Source organism: Lynx rufus, unplaced genomic scaffold (genome assembly GCF_022079265.1).
Source record: "Lynx rufus isolate CCGP_SWC_20201006 ecotype Redwood Valley unplaced genomic scaffold, mLynRuf1.p SCAF_5, whole genome shotgun sequence".
Taxonomy (NCBI): Eukaryota; Metazoa; Chordata; class Mammalia; order Carnivora; family Felidae; genus Lynx; species Lynx rufus.
Genome location: NW_025814867.1, coordinates 77,972,338 through 77,990,363, shown reverse-complemented (window position 1 = coordinate 77,990,363; position 18,026 = coordinate 77,972,338). Strand labels below are relative to the sequence as shown.

General features: G+C 40.3%; 1 protein-coding gene across 3 annotated transcripts; it reads right to left on the bottom strand.

The window, feature by feature from the left end:
- Positions 1-254: 254 nt before the first annotated feature.
- Positions 255-11,817, bottom strand: FETUB (fetuin B). 3 transcript variants are annotated; one of them, XM_047100510.1, is made up of 7 exons: positions 11,576-11,817; positions 11,143-11,248; positions 9,265-9,352; positions 6,920-7,083; positions 6,067-6,168; positions 1,754-1,837; positions 255-635 (listed from the first exon to the last, which is right to left on the bottom strand). In XM_047100510.1, the coding sequence occupies exons 1-7, from the start codon at positions 11,815-11,817 to the stop codon at positions 255-257; spliced, it is 1,167 nt and encodes a 388-aa protein (XP_046956466.1). The 3 variants fall into 3 exon arrangements, with proteins under 3 accessions (XP_046956466.1, XP_046956467.1, XP_046956468.1); XM_047100511.1 differs by lacking the exon at positions 11,143-11,248 and having other exon boundaries at positions 11,593-11,817; XM_047100512.1 differs by lacking the exons at positions 9,265-9,352; positions 11,143-11,248 and having other exon boundaries at positions 11,589-11,817.
- Positions 11,818-18,026: the final 6,209 nt, after the last annotated feature.

Sequence of the window (18,026 nt, the reverse complement as noted above, 5' to 3'; positions counted from 1 at the left end):
TAAGATTGCAGAAGGAGAGGCTGAAGACATGAGAGGCACAGTGGCATCTGAACATGATATGAGGCCTTGGATGGTTCAGAAGGGATGCAGCCCAGTGTACAAGTAGAGAGTGTAGCCTCATAATTCCCACTTCCAGATAACATTATGAAACCGAGAAGAGTCAAAAAGATATACTTTATGAGTCACTCTGTACATTTGACTTCTCCTACAGGGGACCATGCCTTCACCTGAGGCATGAGAACTCTACGTGGTTCTCAAGGTGGGAGAACAAGAGGGCTGGCCTGCTGGGCTGGTCCTGGGCACTCAGCAGAGCGTTGTTCCTTCTTGGGGAATGGCAGGACAACCACCTTCTTCTCCTCAGGGTCCAAGAAGAGGAAGGAAACATCCAGACTTTCTCCCAGGGGATCTGTGGTGAGCTCCAACTGCACAGGGAAGGCCTCAACAGGGCTGTTTTCCTGAGCATCCTCGGGCTTCTTCTCATCATCCAAGTCGGGGAGGTACTGGACAGATCCTTTAGGCACGGCTTTGGAGGGCGAGTTAGTAGGGGCTATGATTTTCTGCTGGGACTCTTCCACTGTGGGGAGGTCTGCAGGTCCCTGGTTAGCTGCAGGGTTTTCTCCTCCAGGGGCGGGAACCTGAAATAAGAACACTTTCAAATAAGGGAACATTCCCTGGAAAACCTCCTGCCATACCTGGTATGGAACTAAGCTGTTCTGGGACTTTCTGATGGAACGTTTCAAAGAGATACTGGCTAGGGGTGCCTGGGTGGCTCAGTTGGTTGAGTGTCAAACTCTTGATTTCGGCTCAGGTCATGATCCCAGGGTCATGGAATCAGCCCTGCATTGGGCTCAGTGCTGAGAGTGGAGCCTGCTTGAAATTCTCTTTCTCTGTCTCTGTCTCTCTCCCTTGGCCCCTCCCTCACCTACTCCCCACAGCTCTCTAAAATAAAATAAAAAATTAAGAAAAACAAAAACAAAGGGAGACCAGCTAGAGGGATGAACTTCAGGATTAAAAAGCAAAACCAGACAACAGAAGCTTGACTGCAAGCCTCACAAATTCCGAGCTGAACAGTGGTTCAGGGAGGTTAAATGGTCTCTTCCAAGTCCCTGGTGAGCCATCACTCTGCTCTCAGTAGTAAGTACAGCCCCAGCCATCTTATTGATTGCTTATTCATTGCCAGGCCAGGTACATGGCCGTTCCTCCAATTCCTCTTAGGGTTTCCCACAGGGATCTGAATGAGGTGGGTGTTGCAACCCCATTCTAACACACAAGGCAACCAAGACTCAGACAGGTAAGAACTTGCCCAGGGTCACACAGCTCGCAGGTGGCAGAAAGGACAGGGACCAGGTGTCCTGTGTCAATCATCCTCTCAACTACAGCTGGCAGCCTTATAGTAAACACTCAATAAATACTTTTGGAAAGGGACTGGATATTTCCAGTGAAACAACTTCTACCTGCAGTTCAGGGTAAGGCTCTTCAGGACACTGGATTTCAGCGTTCAGAAGCCTGAGCCATCTGAGCTGGGATGTTCCTGTTTCTGAAGGAGTCTTACTTATTGTATAGGACCTCATTGTGACTAAAAAAATAGTGTGATAGGTCTTTAGCCACCCTCAGGGTGTGGCCTTGGGGCAGCCTGAATACAGTGGTGATCACAGATTTGAGGAAATGAAAAGGAGAGGGTGGGGTAGGGGCCCATAGGATTTAGATGATCTGCTCTCTTCACAGGAAGACAAACAATTAGACTGAAAAATACCTGTGGTTCAAAGAAGTCACAAGTCACGGAGACAAACTTTTGTAATTCTCTTTCAGTCAGTGTACCTTTGCAAAGACCAACAGGCTAAAGACAGAGAAAACACAATGTCCGGTGAGTATTATGATTATCAATGACTATAAATGGAAATCCATTAGCTTTCTGCTTGTGTAGACACACAGGCAATCAACAGTTTTATGTTCTTATCATGTTATGGACAGACTCTGAGCCAGTTCTCACTAGATCATTTTTACCAATAATCACCCAAACTAGGCTAAATCGCCTCCAGTGACGTGAAACTAAGGATTTCTTGAGGAACAAACCCAATTAGAAAATTCTTTGTATTGAGCAGAAATCTGTGTCTATAGAACATCTACCTCTTGGCCTTACTTCTACCCTTGGGTCATTTTGAAAACCTGTTTTCATCTCTCACGTAATGGTAGCCTTTTATGTATGTTCCACCCGAGTTTTCTCTTCTCACACAAACTTCCTCTCAGTTCCTTTGACTTTTTTAAAATTTAGAAATAAAATAATTTCATTTCCTTAATATAAATGTAATAATAGTTATTTAGAATATGGATAAACAAAAAGAAAATTAAAGGACCTGTGACTGCATGGAAGTTAACTGTTTCCTACAATGATTTGGTTTCTTCTCACCTTTTTTCCTTTGCATACATATTTTCTTCTAGATAAACAGGATTATGTTACATATTTTATTTTATAACTCTCTTTTGTCATTTAATAATATATTGTGAAAATCCTTTCATGGCACTGAATAGTCTTCTGTGATTTTCTTTATAATCGCTACCTAATATTCCTCTGCATTACTTAACAAATTCTTAGTTACTCCCTTTGGGTAAATTCCTAGAAGAGGAATTTTAGAGTCATACAGTGTACATATATTCGAGCACAAATAGAATATTTTAATAAAACGTTGCCTCGATTTCTAAAGAACTTTTAAGAATATTTACATGGAATTTACTAAAATGTGTCTAAATGGCTTGCCTGAATATTACTCTATCACTCATTTCCAGAGTACGCAAAGAGAAGATTTGAAATTCCTTAAGATGGGAAAATTTATTAATGTAGGAAGTCCTTGGAGAATGGTACTTCAGCTTCTTCCTTCTCCAATTCATCACCAAATCATATAGGGGATGCACTCTATGAGAACCTTCTGGAGAGACTGCAGTTACCTGTACCAAGCAGAGCCTGGTCACTCCCACTCTAAGATTTGCTGAGTTACTCTAATTCATAGGCCTACCTGGTGCTCTAACTAGAGTGGACCACTAAGAGGGAGTTTGTGGGCATGCTTAACCTGTGAACCCTAGAGTTTGGGGACATATGGGCTATGAATATTGGTATCTGCTTCTCTCTCAGAGCATTCTGAAGGCAGGATCTTGGCTAAAGCAAGATCCTACTATCGTAGGGCAAGGAGACAGAGAGAAAAGAGAAGGATGTTCACACTGTTTGGAACAGTAAAAATGTGTGAGGGTTCCATGGGCTAAGCAAATGTCATAGGTAGGGCTCTTTTGAAAGTACCTACTCAAGGGACAATCTTCCAGAGAAGGGGCATTTAATAGTAAAAACCTGTGGGGGCTGAATCTGAGAAGGGGTGGTTCCAAGGGGTCAGCTAGAGAATACATCATCCTGCCAAGAAAGGACCTCTGTACAAACCCACACCTGTATCACCTGAGAGAAGCAGGTCTGGAACTTGCTTTATGGAGATCAGGAGAAAAAACTACAACTTCAGCTATATAAAAAAGACTTTATACTTTTTTCTCTTATTGTCTCTCATTCTTCTTGGAACTTAGATGAGCCAGAATTAAACAAAAGATTATAAAAAGGGAAGAAAAGTTGAGAGAATAGACCTGACCCCTTTCTCATATCAGGTCCTAAGCTCTAAGTCAGGCTGAAGCTACAGAGAGAGAAAAAAAGCTTTGCATTGGGTAGAAGATAGAAGTTTTAGTTCAGAACTGATTGAACAGATGTTATTCATACCCCAGAGTGAATCTCAATTACCTAAGTGAAAGTGTTCTTATTACAGAAAATGAACAGAAAATTATGCGATCTGCCCCAGATGTTATTGACAAGTGAGAAAGACAGACCCTACAGAATAGGATGAAGATGTTTTCCCAATTATTCCTTGAGAAAATTCACCTGGCTGATTACACGAGGCTTTTGAGACATACACTTTAGATTCAAAGACACACATAGGTTGAAAGTTAAAAGATGGAAAAAAATAAAAATAATGCAAACAATAACCAAAAGAGAGCTGGGATGGCTATACAAATATCAGACAAAATTGATTTTAAGACAAAAATTGTTAGTAGAGACAAAGAAAAACACTTTATAACGCTAAAAAGTTCAATTTATTAGGAAGACACAACAACTATAAATATTTTTTTTTTAATTCTTTTTTTTCAACGTTTATTTATTTTTGGGACAGAGAGAGACAGAGCATGAACGGGGGAGGGGCAGAGAGAGAGGGAGACAGAATCGGAAACAGGCTCCAGGCTCTGAGCCATCAGCCCAGAGCCCGACGCGGGGCTCGAACTCACGGACCGCGAGATCGTGACCTGGCTGAAGTCGGACGCTTAACCGACTGCGCCACCCAGGCGCCCCAACAACTATAAATATTTATGTACCTAACAACAAAGCCCCAAAGAACATAAGCAGAAACTGACAGAATTTGAGGGAGATAAAGACAAGTCAACAATAATGGCTGGAAACCTCACTTTCAATAATGGATAGAACAACTATGCAGACCATCAATGAGGAAATAGAAGACTTGAAAAACACTATAAACCAACCATTACAGAATGCTCCACCTAATAACAAGCACAAAGTATACACTCTCCTCAAGTGTGCAAGGAACATTTTCCAGGATATACCTTATGTGAAATTATAAAACAAACTTCGATAAGCTTAAAAGAATTGAAATCAAATCAAGTATATTCTCAAAATACAATGGAATAAAATTAGAAGTAGAAAACAGAAAAAACTGAGGAGTTTTGCAAATATTAGATAACATACTCCTATATAAGCAATTGGTCAAAGAAGAGATCACAAAGAAAATTAGAAAATACTTTAAGATGAATGGAAACCAAAACAAAACATACGCAACTTAGATGCAGCTAAAACACTGTGTAGAAGAAAATTTGCAGATGTAAATGTTATTTAAAAAAAAAAAAAATGAGGGGCACCTGGTTGGTTCAGTTAGGCATCCGACTTCTGCTTAGGTCATGATCTCATGGTTTGTGGGTTCAAGCCCCACGTCGGGCTCTGTGCCAACAGCTCAGGGTCTGGAACCCGCTTCCAATTCTGTGTCTCCCTCTCTCTCTGCCCCTCCCCTGTTCATGTTCTCTCTCTCTCTCTCTCTCTCTCTCTCAAAAATGAATAAACATGAAAAAAAATTTTTTTAAAGAAAAAAATTGATAGCAACTCATTTACATAACTTTCCATCTTAAGAAACTAGAAAAAAAAAAAAAAAGAACTAATCCCAAAGTAAGCATTAAGAAGGCCATAATAAAGAGCAGGAAGGAAATAAATGAACTAGATGATTAAAAAAAAAACAAAACAAACTGAAAGTTGATTCTTTGAAAAGATAAACGAAATTGACAAAACTTTAGCTAGACTGACCAAGAAAAATAATGACTCAAATTACTAAAATTGGGATTAAATAGGGGATATTAAATCTAATATTTCAGAAATAAGAAGCAAATACTATGAACATCTTCCTGTATGCTGAGAAAGTAGGTAACATAGAGGAAATGTACAAATTCCTAGGAAGACACAGACTATCAAAACTTACTCAAGAAGAAACAGAAAATCTGAATAGACCTATAACAAGTAAAGAGACTGAGTTATTAATCAAACAAAAACAAGAAGTTCTCACAGAGAAAAGCTCAGGCCCAGATGGCTTCACTGGTGAATTCTAATGAACGTTTAAAGGAGAATGAACACCAATCCTTCACAAACTGTTCCAAAATAAAATCAAAGAGGAGGGAAAATTGCCCAACTCATTCTATGAAGCCAATATTAAACTCTTAGGAAATCAGGTAGAGACAATACAAGAAAACTATAAATTACTGTCTCTTATGATTATAAAAGGACAATCCTGTAATAAACACTGGTAAACTGAATTCAGCAACATATAAGAAGAATTAAACAGCATTATCAATTGTTCCTTGAGGGGAAGAAAAGCATCTTATGCATTGTAACACCTCATGCAATAATTTATGCTCAATAAGTACATATAGAGATGACTTGTGAATGCAAATCCTAAATCATTTCTGAAGATGTTCAGGAATACTTACCACAGAGTCAGGGGGCTGAAGTGCACAGCTGCTGGCCTGGTGTTTGGTACACGGTGACTCTTTGATTAAGTACTCCACAAAGAAGGCAAAGCCAAACACCCACTGGTATGAGACAAGAGTTGGGAAATAAAAATCAAATCTTACCACATGGAGAAATGGTTTGGGTTTGGCAGCATTTTATTTATGGGAACTGTACATCCTCAGCGTCATTGTCAACACAGGCCTCCTGTTGACCCTGTATCCCCATCAAGATCAAAGCAAGTACTGCGATTTTGTTCCTTAAAGAACATAACATACCTTTCTTCCCTTCTTAAGGATTTGAAAGGGCTCTAAAAACCTTCCCTTAGGTGAGCTTATTTTTCCTCACTGGAGATTTGTTTTTAGTTTTTTGTCTATAGAATTCATTCAACATGATCCAAATACAAATGAGCCGCCATTTTCCCTACTCTGTGAAGCTCATAATCCACTCCGGGCCTTAAGATGCAGCACAAACTGACTTGCTAAATGGTCCGTGGTCAATCAAATATGCGCACGTAGCAGTCAATCAAATATGCGCACGTAGCAGCCAATAGTGAGCCTAAGGAGAATTGCCAAGGAGACTAGGAGTCCATTTCCCTTCTAGCCTTAAGGCGAATGAGGTGACATGCAGTCCCACGACTCTGGTGGAAATCCCATGGCAGTTTCAGAAACTGACACATGATTGAATTGTGCATCAGGCCTACTGAGGTAGAGAATGAAGAAAAGGCTTTCCAGTGCAAACTAAAAGGAGTGCCTTGATATCCACGTCTCAGCTTAAGCATGGACAGCAAGTGTTATGAGACACATTGCTGGCATAACAGCTCTTCAACCTCACCTGGCCAGAAGCCCGCGTGACTTGGAAGAGAGAGTATTGCTTTGACGCGCTCTCTTTGTTGTATTTTGCAAGGGACTCGGCAGCAGTTTCCAGAACCTTGGGATTTGACAACTTAAAGGGGCTGGGGCAGTCAGGGCACATCATGTGAATACTTCTTCGAGAAACTGTTGACGCCAAAGAGAGAAGTTGAAAAAAAAAATTTCTTAGTGAGTTTTAATCCCACAAATCGTACGACCGCAAGAGGCAGAGATTGAAAAAAAAAAAAAAAAAAAAGATAATCGTTTTGACAAGGATGGACTAGAAAAGGCATTATCTGGAAAGAAAGCTGTCAACTGGGTTTTCTGCCATGAGTGTGTATTACTTTCATTATTCACAAAAAATTAAAGCAAGATTTTTTTTCACCTCACACAAAGGTTTTTACCCTAGGAATTTTGTTCAAAAATACATAATATATGTGTTTATTTTGATGTAAAACCTTTTTCCCAGTTAGTTTAGTATCTTCCACCATCGTTGCCTCTGTCAGGCAGACTGAGTGTCTTAAAATGTTGGGATTTCATCACTGTCACGTCTAATCCACCTTTAAGTCCCCAACACCCAACACAAGGTCTACTGCATTGTAAGTGTTTATTACCAAATGCTTGTTGAATGAATGGATGAGTGAATGACATATAGAAGGTGGAAGCACACCCTCCCAGATGAGAAAATACAAGTGATGGGGAGTCTGGGTGGCTCAGTCAGTTAAGCGTCCGGCTTCAGCTCAGGTCATGGTCTCACAGTCTGTGAGTTCAAGCCCCATGTCGGGGTCTGTGCTAACAGCTCAGAGCCTGGGATCTGCTTTGGATTCTGTGTCTCCCTCCCTCTCTCTCTCTCTCTCTGCCCCTTCCCCACTCATGCTCTGTCTTTCTCAAAAATAAATAAGAACATTAAAAACTTTTTAAAAAATACAAATGAGCCAGAAACAAATATTGGTCAAATCACTGTGTGGACTGGATAGAATAATCAGGCTAAAGGTGTAGCCAGAATTTCTGATTGGGAGGACCTGGAGGTGGCAAAACTCATATGAATGAATGTCAGGTAAGAGAACTTTTCTGGGAGTTATTTTTGTAGAGCAAACGCATTGTTTTGATCAATTGTGTGTTCATTTGCATGCATCTGGGCATATTGTGAGGCGGTTTCCTCAGCTTGTCGTCGCTCCTGGCACCACCCCCATGTGTCACTTCCTGACCTCCCATACCTCTGGCACCTATGACTTCCATTTTCAGTTCCCATCTGCCTTGTTAGCTGTTCTCTAATTTACGTAAGACTCATTTTCACAACCAGGAAGCTTAAACTGTGGCTAAGAAACTATTTGCTCTGTTGTCTTATCTCCCAAAGGAACCAGCAACATTGTTATCTCCCAGAGCTTGTTAGAAATGCAAACTTTCAGGCCATACCCCAGATCTATAGAATCTGAATCTGCACTTGAACAAGACCCACCCAGGGAGTCACAGGTGCATAGTGGTTTGACAAGTAGCCATATCCTATTTTCCCATACCTTGGATGCTTGCTTTCCAAAGAAGGATCCAGAACAAATGCATATGCGTATTTGAAACGTCATTAGTTTCAGCCCCATTCTCAGTTCATTTATTCAACAATACTATGGACTTCTTACACCTGATAGGAACCCAGGGAGGGCTTTGGCAGGAAGGAAGAAGGAATACCTGTTCTATGTGATGTAAGATAGGAGACTCAAATCAAGGCAGTATGTTGTGTTCCAGGAGCGCTTAGGCTCAAGTTTTATAGGAGAGAAGCTTTCTTTTCTTGAATAGAGAAGGTTTCTTTTCTTGAATAGAGAACATGGCAGAATAAGTGGCATTGGCGGGGGTCCGCAAAGAATGGGTGTAAGTTCTAAGGGCAGAAGGTATCAGGCAAGGGCATCCTCCGCGGAGGAGGAGGGACAGGCAGATGTGGAGATTGGAGAGTGCAATGTGTGTTCAGAAAATAGTGAAGGATCCAGCTACAAGAAGTGCAGAGTGGGTGTGGTCAGGGAAATAATAGCAGAGAGAGCTAGAGAGGGAGCCTGGGGACCTGCATAGAGATTATGCCGTTTACATCAGACTGAAAATTCAGGGTTTAATGCAGTCCTCACTAATAAGTGATTGCAGGTGGTTTAAGAAGATTCATCGTGGGAAGAGGAGCAGTGCAAGTTGGACTTCACGGGAGAGGCAAATACTGGATAGAAGAACGGGGCCTTGGTATGAATAGGAAGTAAGGGTGGGAGAACCCTGTATACTCTAGGCATAGTCCTATTTCATGCTCTTTTTCCATATTTTATTAAAATGAACAAATTCAGAGGGCTCTCTTACCTGGGCGAAGAGTACAGTTGTAAGCAAGTACATAGAGAACTCTTCCTGGCCTGTTAACGTAAAATAATGCTTTGCATTGACCATAAACCTGGAACAGACAAACACATTTTATGACGTCGTAGAAAAAACTCTGACTTTTAAAAATATCCCCCAGAAGGGAAGGAAAAATAAGATCAAGACAGAGAGGGAGGCAAACAGTAAGAGACTCTTAAACACAGAGGACAAACTGAGGGTTGCTGGAGGCGGTGGATGGGGAGGGTGGCTTAAATGGGTGACAGACATTAAGGAGGGCACTTTTCGGGATGACCACTGGGTGTGATATGTAAGAGATGAATCACTGGGTTCTACTCCTGAAGTCAAGACCACACTGTGTGTTAACTAACTTGAAGATAAAAGTAAAATAAAATATATATAAATAAATAATAATAAAAACATAGCCCCCGAATTAGACTGGATGCTTTATTTTTCAATAATGAAAAACAAAGATCAATTTTGGCAGTTTTGAGTGTGAGAAATCACCAGCAAATCAACAAACAGTTTAACCTCCTTCTGAGACGCAGCTGGACCCCATCTCCCAGCCTCCTTCCACCTTAGGTGTGACTGTGTATAATTGAGTTGCAACCACAGGAAGGTGAGAAGTGGCTGTAACAATTTCCACTTGGCCCATGAAGCTCTGCCGTGCGTGGTCTGCCCACCATGCTCTCTTTCCATAGCCTTATCCAGATGACCATGGCAGTCACAGAAACCACAAGTTGAAGGTGGCAGAGTCTGGAGCCACAATGTGGAAGGAACTCAGGTGTCCTCTTCATCAGGAATTTCTATTTTGAACTTTACATGAGTGAGAAATAAACCGCTATCACGTTGGAATCGGTATATACTTTTTAGGGTATGTATTATAAAAAGTGTTTTTAACGTTTATTCATGTTTTTTGAGAGAGAGACAGAGCATGAGTGGGAGAGGGGCAGAGAGAGAGGGAGACACAGAATCAGAAGCAGGCTCCAGGCTCTGAGCAGTCAGCACAGAGCCCGAATGCAGGGCTCGAACCCACAAACTGTGAGATTGTAACCTGAGCTGAAGTCAGGTGCTTAACCGACTGAGCCACCCAGGTAACCCATTTTAGGGCATGTATTACAGCAGCTAGTGTCACCTTAACAAATATAATTCATAACAGGGTAAACACACTCTTTGCTTTTCAAAATCAGATAGGTGCAATTTGACAAATTTGGTTAAATGATTAGAAAAGTACTTTACTTCTAAACACAGTCCTGCCCTCAAAATATAGTTTCATATCGGTTAATGGAAATAACCTCAGGATAATTGAGAATCAAAAGAAAGCTGACTATGTTATTTTCAAGCCTCTTCAACAGTCGCCTTTGAAACGATGGATTCTGAGGCCCTTTAGGTTCTAGGAATCCGGGAAATCCTTCCATGGCACCTCTGGGAGCTCTCATACTGTAAACCCTCCCTCTCCCCAGCCCCATGTCTCATATCAGTGTTCACTGAAACAAAAGCAAAATAAAACCAACAAAGAAGCTCTCCCTCCATTGCTTCTACAGTCTTCCTTAGATCCGCATCCACAGCACTGTATCTCTGATCTTTTTTCTCACAATTTGAACACTAGCTCAGAGACTACAGGAGGGTCTTGGAGGTAGGAAACAATTTGATGGCAACATCAATTCTGGGGCTATGGCTCCCACTGGGACTCACAGAAACTGCTTCGATTAGATGCTCTTTGATCTACAGCGCGGGAATAATGACATGGGCATTGTGCCCAAGAGATTATAATGAAGAACATTAAAGAGTGGCACATAGCGAGCAATCTTCATTCAGCTCAGAGGACACCTAGCTTCTCCAGAGCTCCTGGACACGAGCACTTACCGATTCATGAAGGGTCCTCACCCCACAGTCCTTCCATGCCTTCCTGCTGAGTACATGGCAGTCAGTCTCTAACACATCCAGTGTGAAATAGAACAGAGATCCCAGGCTGTTAACCTGTTGGAGGGGGTTGAGAAATGCATTGTGTCCCACGTGAAGCAGAAACCCCTAAAGACTGGCCAAAGAGTCTCTGTTATGGTACAGCCAAAGTCTGTGATGTTTGTGAAGATTTTTGACAACCCGTGGGACAGTAGAGAAGGGTCAGAGTGCGATAACTATTAGCACAATAACAATAGGGGTGTGGAGCATACCCTGGCAGAGGAGAGGGGAGCGTTCTTAGCAGGGCTTCCAATTCGGAAAGTACCTGGCAATATGTGTCCCTGGGTCCCCCCTCCCTGGTTGTTCTCCTCAGCTTGTGCAAGCACATGCCCTGGACAGGGGACTGTCACTTGCCTGTCTGTGTTCTCGGACATCGCTCACTCGGTTGAGGCTCAGCACGTAGCCATCCTTTCGGTCCCTGTTGATGTCCTGCAGGGCAAAGCCTGCCAATTCCAGAATACCTGAATCGTTGCAGCCACGGGCGATGGGAGGCCAGAATCTGAGGGGTGGCAGGGGTGGAGATGTAGCCCCACAGCATGCAGCCAGTGCACAGAGCACCACCGGTAAGAGCAGACCCATTCTGTGGGGAACAAGGCCCAGTATGGGTAGAGCTACAGGGACGGGGCTGTTTATAGTGCTCTCTTTGTAATCACACTTTGAACCGGTAATCAGATTTGAAACACAGTGTCCCATTTTATCTCCTTGAATTCTAAGTGTGGACTTCCCTGAGTCAGTACTTTGCCTGGGATTTACCAACGTTTCTAACCTTGGACTCCTGAGCAATCTCACAGTCATGGGTCATGTAAACAAACTTGTTTCCTAACCTTTTCCTAAGAAGCCATAATAAATACTTGGGTCAAGGCTTGTAGGACGTCATGAATGAATTCTGGTTTGTGTCCAGGGTCCACCTGACTCAGAATATGTGGGCTGTCATCTTCCCCCTTCTCCCCTAGCACCTGCCCTCCAGCTGATGCTCTGGGCTACACTAATAGTTATCCCCGGTATGGAACCCGGGGTTTGATCTCAATGGTACTCAGTGAGTTCAGATTTCCTTCGTGACCTCCCATATTCACCATTCTTGTTAGATCACATCACCTACATGAAGCACCAGTGACATTCCTAAAGCAATTTGGGATGTGGCTAGAAAGTGTTCTATTTAACCTTATTTAAGTTTTCTAAAACAAATACTGCATTTAAGTAAAGAAAAAAAAAAAGAAGTGAATGGTACATCAATAGTTCTTGCATCATATTTCAAACCCACCTCTCTGGATATGGATCTGTATGGAAGCAAACTCGTTACACACTGTGGTTAAGAAGAGATAGGTAATCATTCAGAATAGAAGGAGAGATAAAGAATTTCCCAAACTAAAACTAAAGGAGTTCATGACCATTAAACCATCCCTGCAAGAAATATTAAAGGGGACTCTTTGAGTAAAAAGGAGAAACCAAAAATGACAGTATAAACATAGGAAACATGGAAGCAGTAAAAATGAATATTCCTGCAAAAAAAAAAAAAAACCAGTCAAGAGACTCACACAAGAAAAAGGATATAAACTATAACAACATATACCTAAGACGTGAGGAGGAGAGAAGGGGTTCAAACCTGAATGACCAGCAATTGAATATAGACTGCTATTTGCAGAAGAGGTTATGTACAAAATAATGGTAACCATATACCAAAAACCACTAGTAAACATGCAAAGAATAAAGAGAATGAAATCCAAATATATTACTAGAGAAAATCAGCAAGACATGAGAAAAAGACAAGAAAGGATCAGAGAAACAACCACCGAACAAGTAATAAAATGGCAACAAATACATATCTATCAATAATAACTTTGAGTATAAATGGATTAAATGCTCCAGTCAAAAGACATGGGGTGACAGAATGGATATAAAAAAAATAACAAAACAGACCCATCTGTAAGCTGCCTACAAGAAACTTATTTTAGACCTAAAGACACCTGCAGATTCGAAGTGAGGGGATGGAGAAACATCTAACATGCAGATGGGTGTCAAAAGGAGGCCAGAGTGGCAATACTTACATCAGACAAAATAGACTTTAAAACAAAGAGACAAAGAAGGACACTATATAATAATAAAGGGGATAACCCAACAAGAAAATATAATAATTGTAAATATTTATGCATGTAACATGGGAGCACCCAAATATATAAAACAGTTAACAACAAATAGAAAGTAACTAATCAATAACAATGCAATAATAGTAGAAGGCTTTAATACCCCACTTACATCAATGGACAGATCATCTAAACAGAAGGAGACAATCAAGAAGGATTTTCTGACCACAACACTATAAAACTTCAATTCGACCACAAGAAAAAATCTGGAAAGACCACAAATACATGGAGGTTAAAGAACATGCTACTAAACAATGAGTGGGTCAACCAGGAAATAAAAGAAGAAATAAAAAGTATATGGAAACAAATGAAAATACAATGGTCCAAAACCTCTGTGATGCAGCAAAAGTGGTCCTAAGAGGGAAGCATACAGCAATACAGGCTTACATCAAGAAGCAAGAAAAATCTCAAATAAAAAACCTAAACTTGCACCTAAGGGATGTAGAAAAGGAACAGCAAATAAAGCCTAAAGACAGCAGAAGGAAGGGAATATATAATAAAGAATTAGGGCAGAAATAAATGATGTGGAAACGAAAAAAAACAATAGAACAGATTGGGGCGCCTGGGTGGCTCAGTCGGTTAAGTATCAGACTTCATCTCAGGTCCTGATCTCATGGTTTGTGAGTTTGAGCCCCACATCAGGCTCTCTACTGTCAATTCAGAGCCCACTACAGATCCTCTGCCCTTCTCCTCTCTCTCTCTCTTAAAAATAAACATTTAAAAAAATTTTTTAAATAAACTTTTTTTAAAAAACAACACAGAAAACAATAGAAGAGATCAATGAAACCGGGAGCTGGTTCTTTGAAAAAATTAATAAAATTGATAAACCTCCAGCCAGGTTTATAAAAAAGAAAAGAGAAAGGACCCAAAGAAATAAAATCACAGATGAGAGTAAGAAGTAACAAGCAACATCAGAGAAATGCAAACAATTATAAGAGAATATTATGAAGAGTTGCATGCCAACAGATTTGACAACCTTACAGAAATAGATAAGTTCCTAGAAACATATAATCTACAAAAAGTGAAATAGGAAGAAATAGAAAATTTGAACAGACTGATTAGTAGCAAAGAAATTGAATCAACAACCAAAACTCAGCAAACAGAAGTCTAGGACCAGACAACTTCATAGGCAAATTCTACCACATATTTAAAGAAGAGTTAAAATCTATTCCCAAACTATTCCAAAAAATAGAAAAGGAAGGAAATCTTCCAAATTCATCCTATGAGGCCAGTATTACCCTGATACCAAAAACCAGATAAAAACACTACAAAAAAAGAGAACTACAGCCAATATCCCTGATGAACATAGATGCAAAAATCCTCAACAAAATGTTAGCAAACTAAATTCAACAATATATTTAAAAAAAATCATTCATCACAATCAAATGGGATTTTTCCCCCAAGTTGCAAAAGTGGTTCAGTATTCCCAAATGAATCAACATGATACATCACATTAAGAAGGGAAAGGAGAAGAACCATATGATCATTTCAATAGATCCAGAAAAAGCATTTGACAAAGTACAACATCCATTCATGATAAAAAAAAAAAAAAACAAAAAAAAAAACTCCTCAAGAAAGTAAGTTTCGAGGGAACATACTTCAACAAAATAAGGGTGATATACGAAAAACCCACAGCTAACATTATCCTCAATGGGGAAAACTAAGAACTCTTTCCCTAAGGTCAGGAACAAGACAAGGATGTCTACTCTCACCACTTTTACTCAACATAATACTGGAAGTCCCAGCCACAGCAATCAGACAACAAAAAGAAATAAAAGGAATCCAAATCAGTAAGGAAGAGGTAAAACTTTCACTATTTGCAGATGACATGATACTCTATGTAGAAAACCCCAAAAGACTTGACCAAAAAACTGCTAGAACTGTTAAATTCAGTACAGTTGCAGGATACAAAATCAATGTACAGAAATCTGCTGCATTTCTATACCAATAATGAAGCAGTAGAAAGAGAAATTAAGAAAACAATCTTATTTACAATTGCATCAAAAATAATAAGATACCTAGGAATAAACCTAACCAAAGAGCTGAAAGACCTATACTCTGAAAACTATAAGCATTGATGAAAGAAATTGAAGATGTAGAAAAATGGAAAGACATTTCATGCTCAGGGGGTTGGAAGAACAAATATTGTTAAAATGGCTATAGCATCCAAAGCAATCTACACATTTCATGCAATTCCAATCAAAATACCAAAAGCATTCTTCACAGAGCTATAACAAACAATCCTAAAATTCATATGGAACCACAAAAGACCCTAAATAGCCAAAACAACCTTGAAAAAGAAAAGCAAAGCTGGAGGCATCACAATTCTGGACTTCAAGTTATAGTACAAAACTGTAGTAATTGAAATAGTATGGTACTGGCATAAAATATACAGAGGTCAATGAAACAGAATGGAAAACCCAGAAATAAACTCACAATTATATGGTCAATTAATCTTCAACAAAGCAGGAAAGAATAACCAATGGGGAAAGGACACTCTCTTCAACAAATGGTGTTGGGAAAACTGGACAGCTACATGCAAAAGAATGAAACTGGGCCACTGTCTTGTACAATACACAAAAATAAATTCAAAGTGGATTAAAGAACTAAATGTGAGACTTGAAACCATAAAAATCCTAGAAGAGAACACAGGCAGTAACTTCTTTGACATCGGCTGTAGCAGCTCCTTTTTAGATATGTCTCCTGAGGCAAGGGAAACAAAAGCAAAAACAAACTATTGAAACTTCATCAAAATAAAAAGCTTCTGCACAGCAAAGGAAACAATCAACAAAACTAAAAGGCAACTTACAGAATGGGGGAATATATTTGCAAATGACATATCCAATAAAGGCTTAGTATCCAAAATATACAAAGAACTTAAAAAAACTCAGCACTCCCAAAACAAATAATCCAATTAAAAAATGGGTAGAAGACATGAATAGACATTTCTCCAAAGAAAATATACAGGTGGCCACAAGACACATGACAAGATGTTCAACATCACCCATCGTCAGGGTAATGCAAATCAAAATCACCTCAAACCTGTCAGAATGGCTAAAATCAACAACACAAGAATCAACAGGTGTTGGCAAGGATGTGGAGAAAAAGGAACCCTCATGCACCGTTGTTGGGAATGCAAACTGGTCAGCCATTGTGGAAAACAGTATGGAGGTTTCTCAAAAAGTTAATAATAGAACTACCTTGTGATTCAGCAATCACACTACTGGGTATTTACCCAAAGAATACGGGAACACTAATTCAAAGGAATACATGTACCCCTACCTATGTTTATAGTAGCATTATTTACAATAGCCAAGATACAATAGCCCAAGTGTCCATCAACTGATGAATGTATAAAAAAGTTGTGGGGCACACAGACACACACACACACACACACACACACACACACACACATACACACAAAGATACATATATGTGAAATATTACTCAGCCTTAAAAAAGCACGGAATCTTGCCATTTGCAACAACACGGATAGAGCTAAAGCATATAATGCTAAGCAAAATAAGTCAGAGAAAGACAAATGCCATATGATTACACTCATATATGGAATTTAAGAAACAAGCAAGCAAAGAGAAAAAAATAGAGACAAACCGAGAAACAGACTCTTAATTACAGAGATGGTTACCAGAGGGAAGGGGGGAGGTGAAATAGGTGATGGGGATTAAGGACGGCACAGGTGACGTATGGAAGTGTTGAATTACTACATTGTACACCTGAAACTAATATTACACTGTATTTTAACTGGAATTAAAATAAAAACTTAAAAGAATTAAAAGAATAAACTTATGTGCACATGCATAAAACAATAAAGAAAAGACAGCTAATGATTGGGAGGTGGGCTGGAAAGCCAGTAATACCCTGGTCAGCACTCTTGCTTTGTTTCTTTCAGCTTCTGCCTGGGGTTCAGGAAGTTACTACTGATCGAAACTGCAAAACATAAATATCATCTTAAACTTTCTGTTAAGAAAAACCCATACACGTATCAGAGGTAGTTTGTTGCAAGAGAAAAAAAAAAAAAAAAGACTGGAGGGAGGCTTTCAGATTAGGATTTTACAGCGAGGAAGAGTCTGTCTTTGGAGTCAGACAGACCTGGGCTTCAGTTCCACCTCTGCCTTTTGCACGGTGGGGGGCCCGGGACACGCAGACACTGCGTGCGCGTAGCATTTAGTTCCTTTCTCCGCGAAACAGCCCCACGCCCAGTGCACGCGTGCGCACGCGCACACAACGTTGCACCCACTTGGAGAAAGAGGGGAACGTGTTTGGTGTCCCCAGGCGCCGCCCCCCGCCCAGGTATATTTGTGTTTGGTCCCCATCGCGTGTGGGGACGAGTTTAGTGTCAGCGGAGAAGTTTGGTTGCAGCTTAAGAGTGAAAGGCAAGGCTGTGCACACCTTCCACCTGGCTCTGCATCTCGGCTCTGGTTTAGGGCAATCGCTTAATCCAGTGCTTCTCCGCAGACACAACCCCACTCACACATGGCAGTTTAAATTTTCTAATGGCCACGTTTAAAAAGTAAAAAGAAACCGATAAAATTAATGTTAATATTTTGCTTCACCCAATGAGGTCCAGACGTTATCATTTGAATCTGAAATGAATACAACAGTGAGCAAGGAGATAAATTTCCCTCT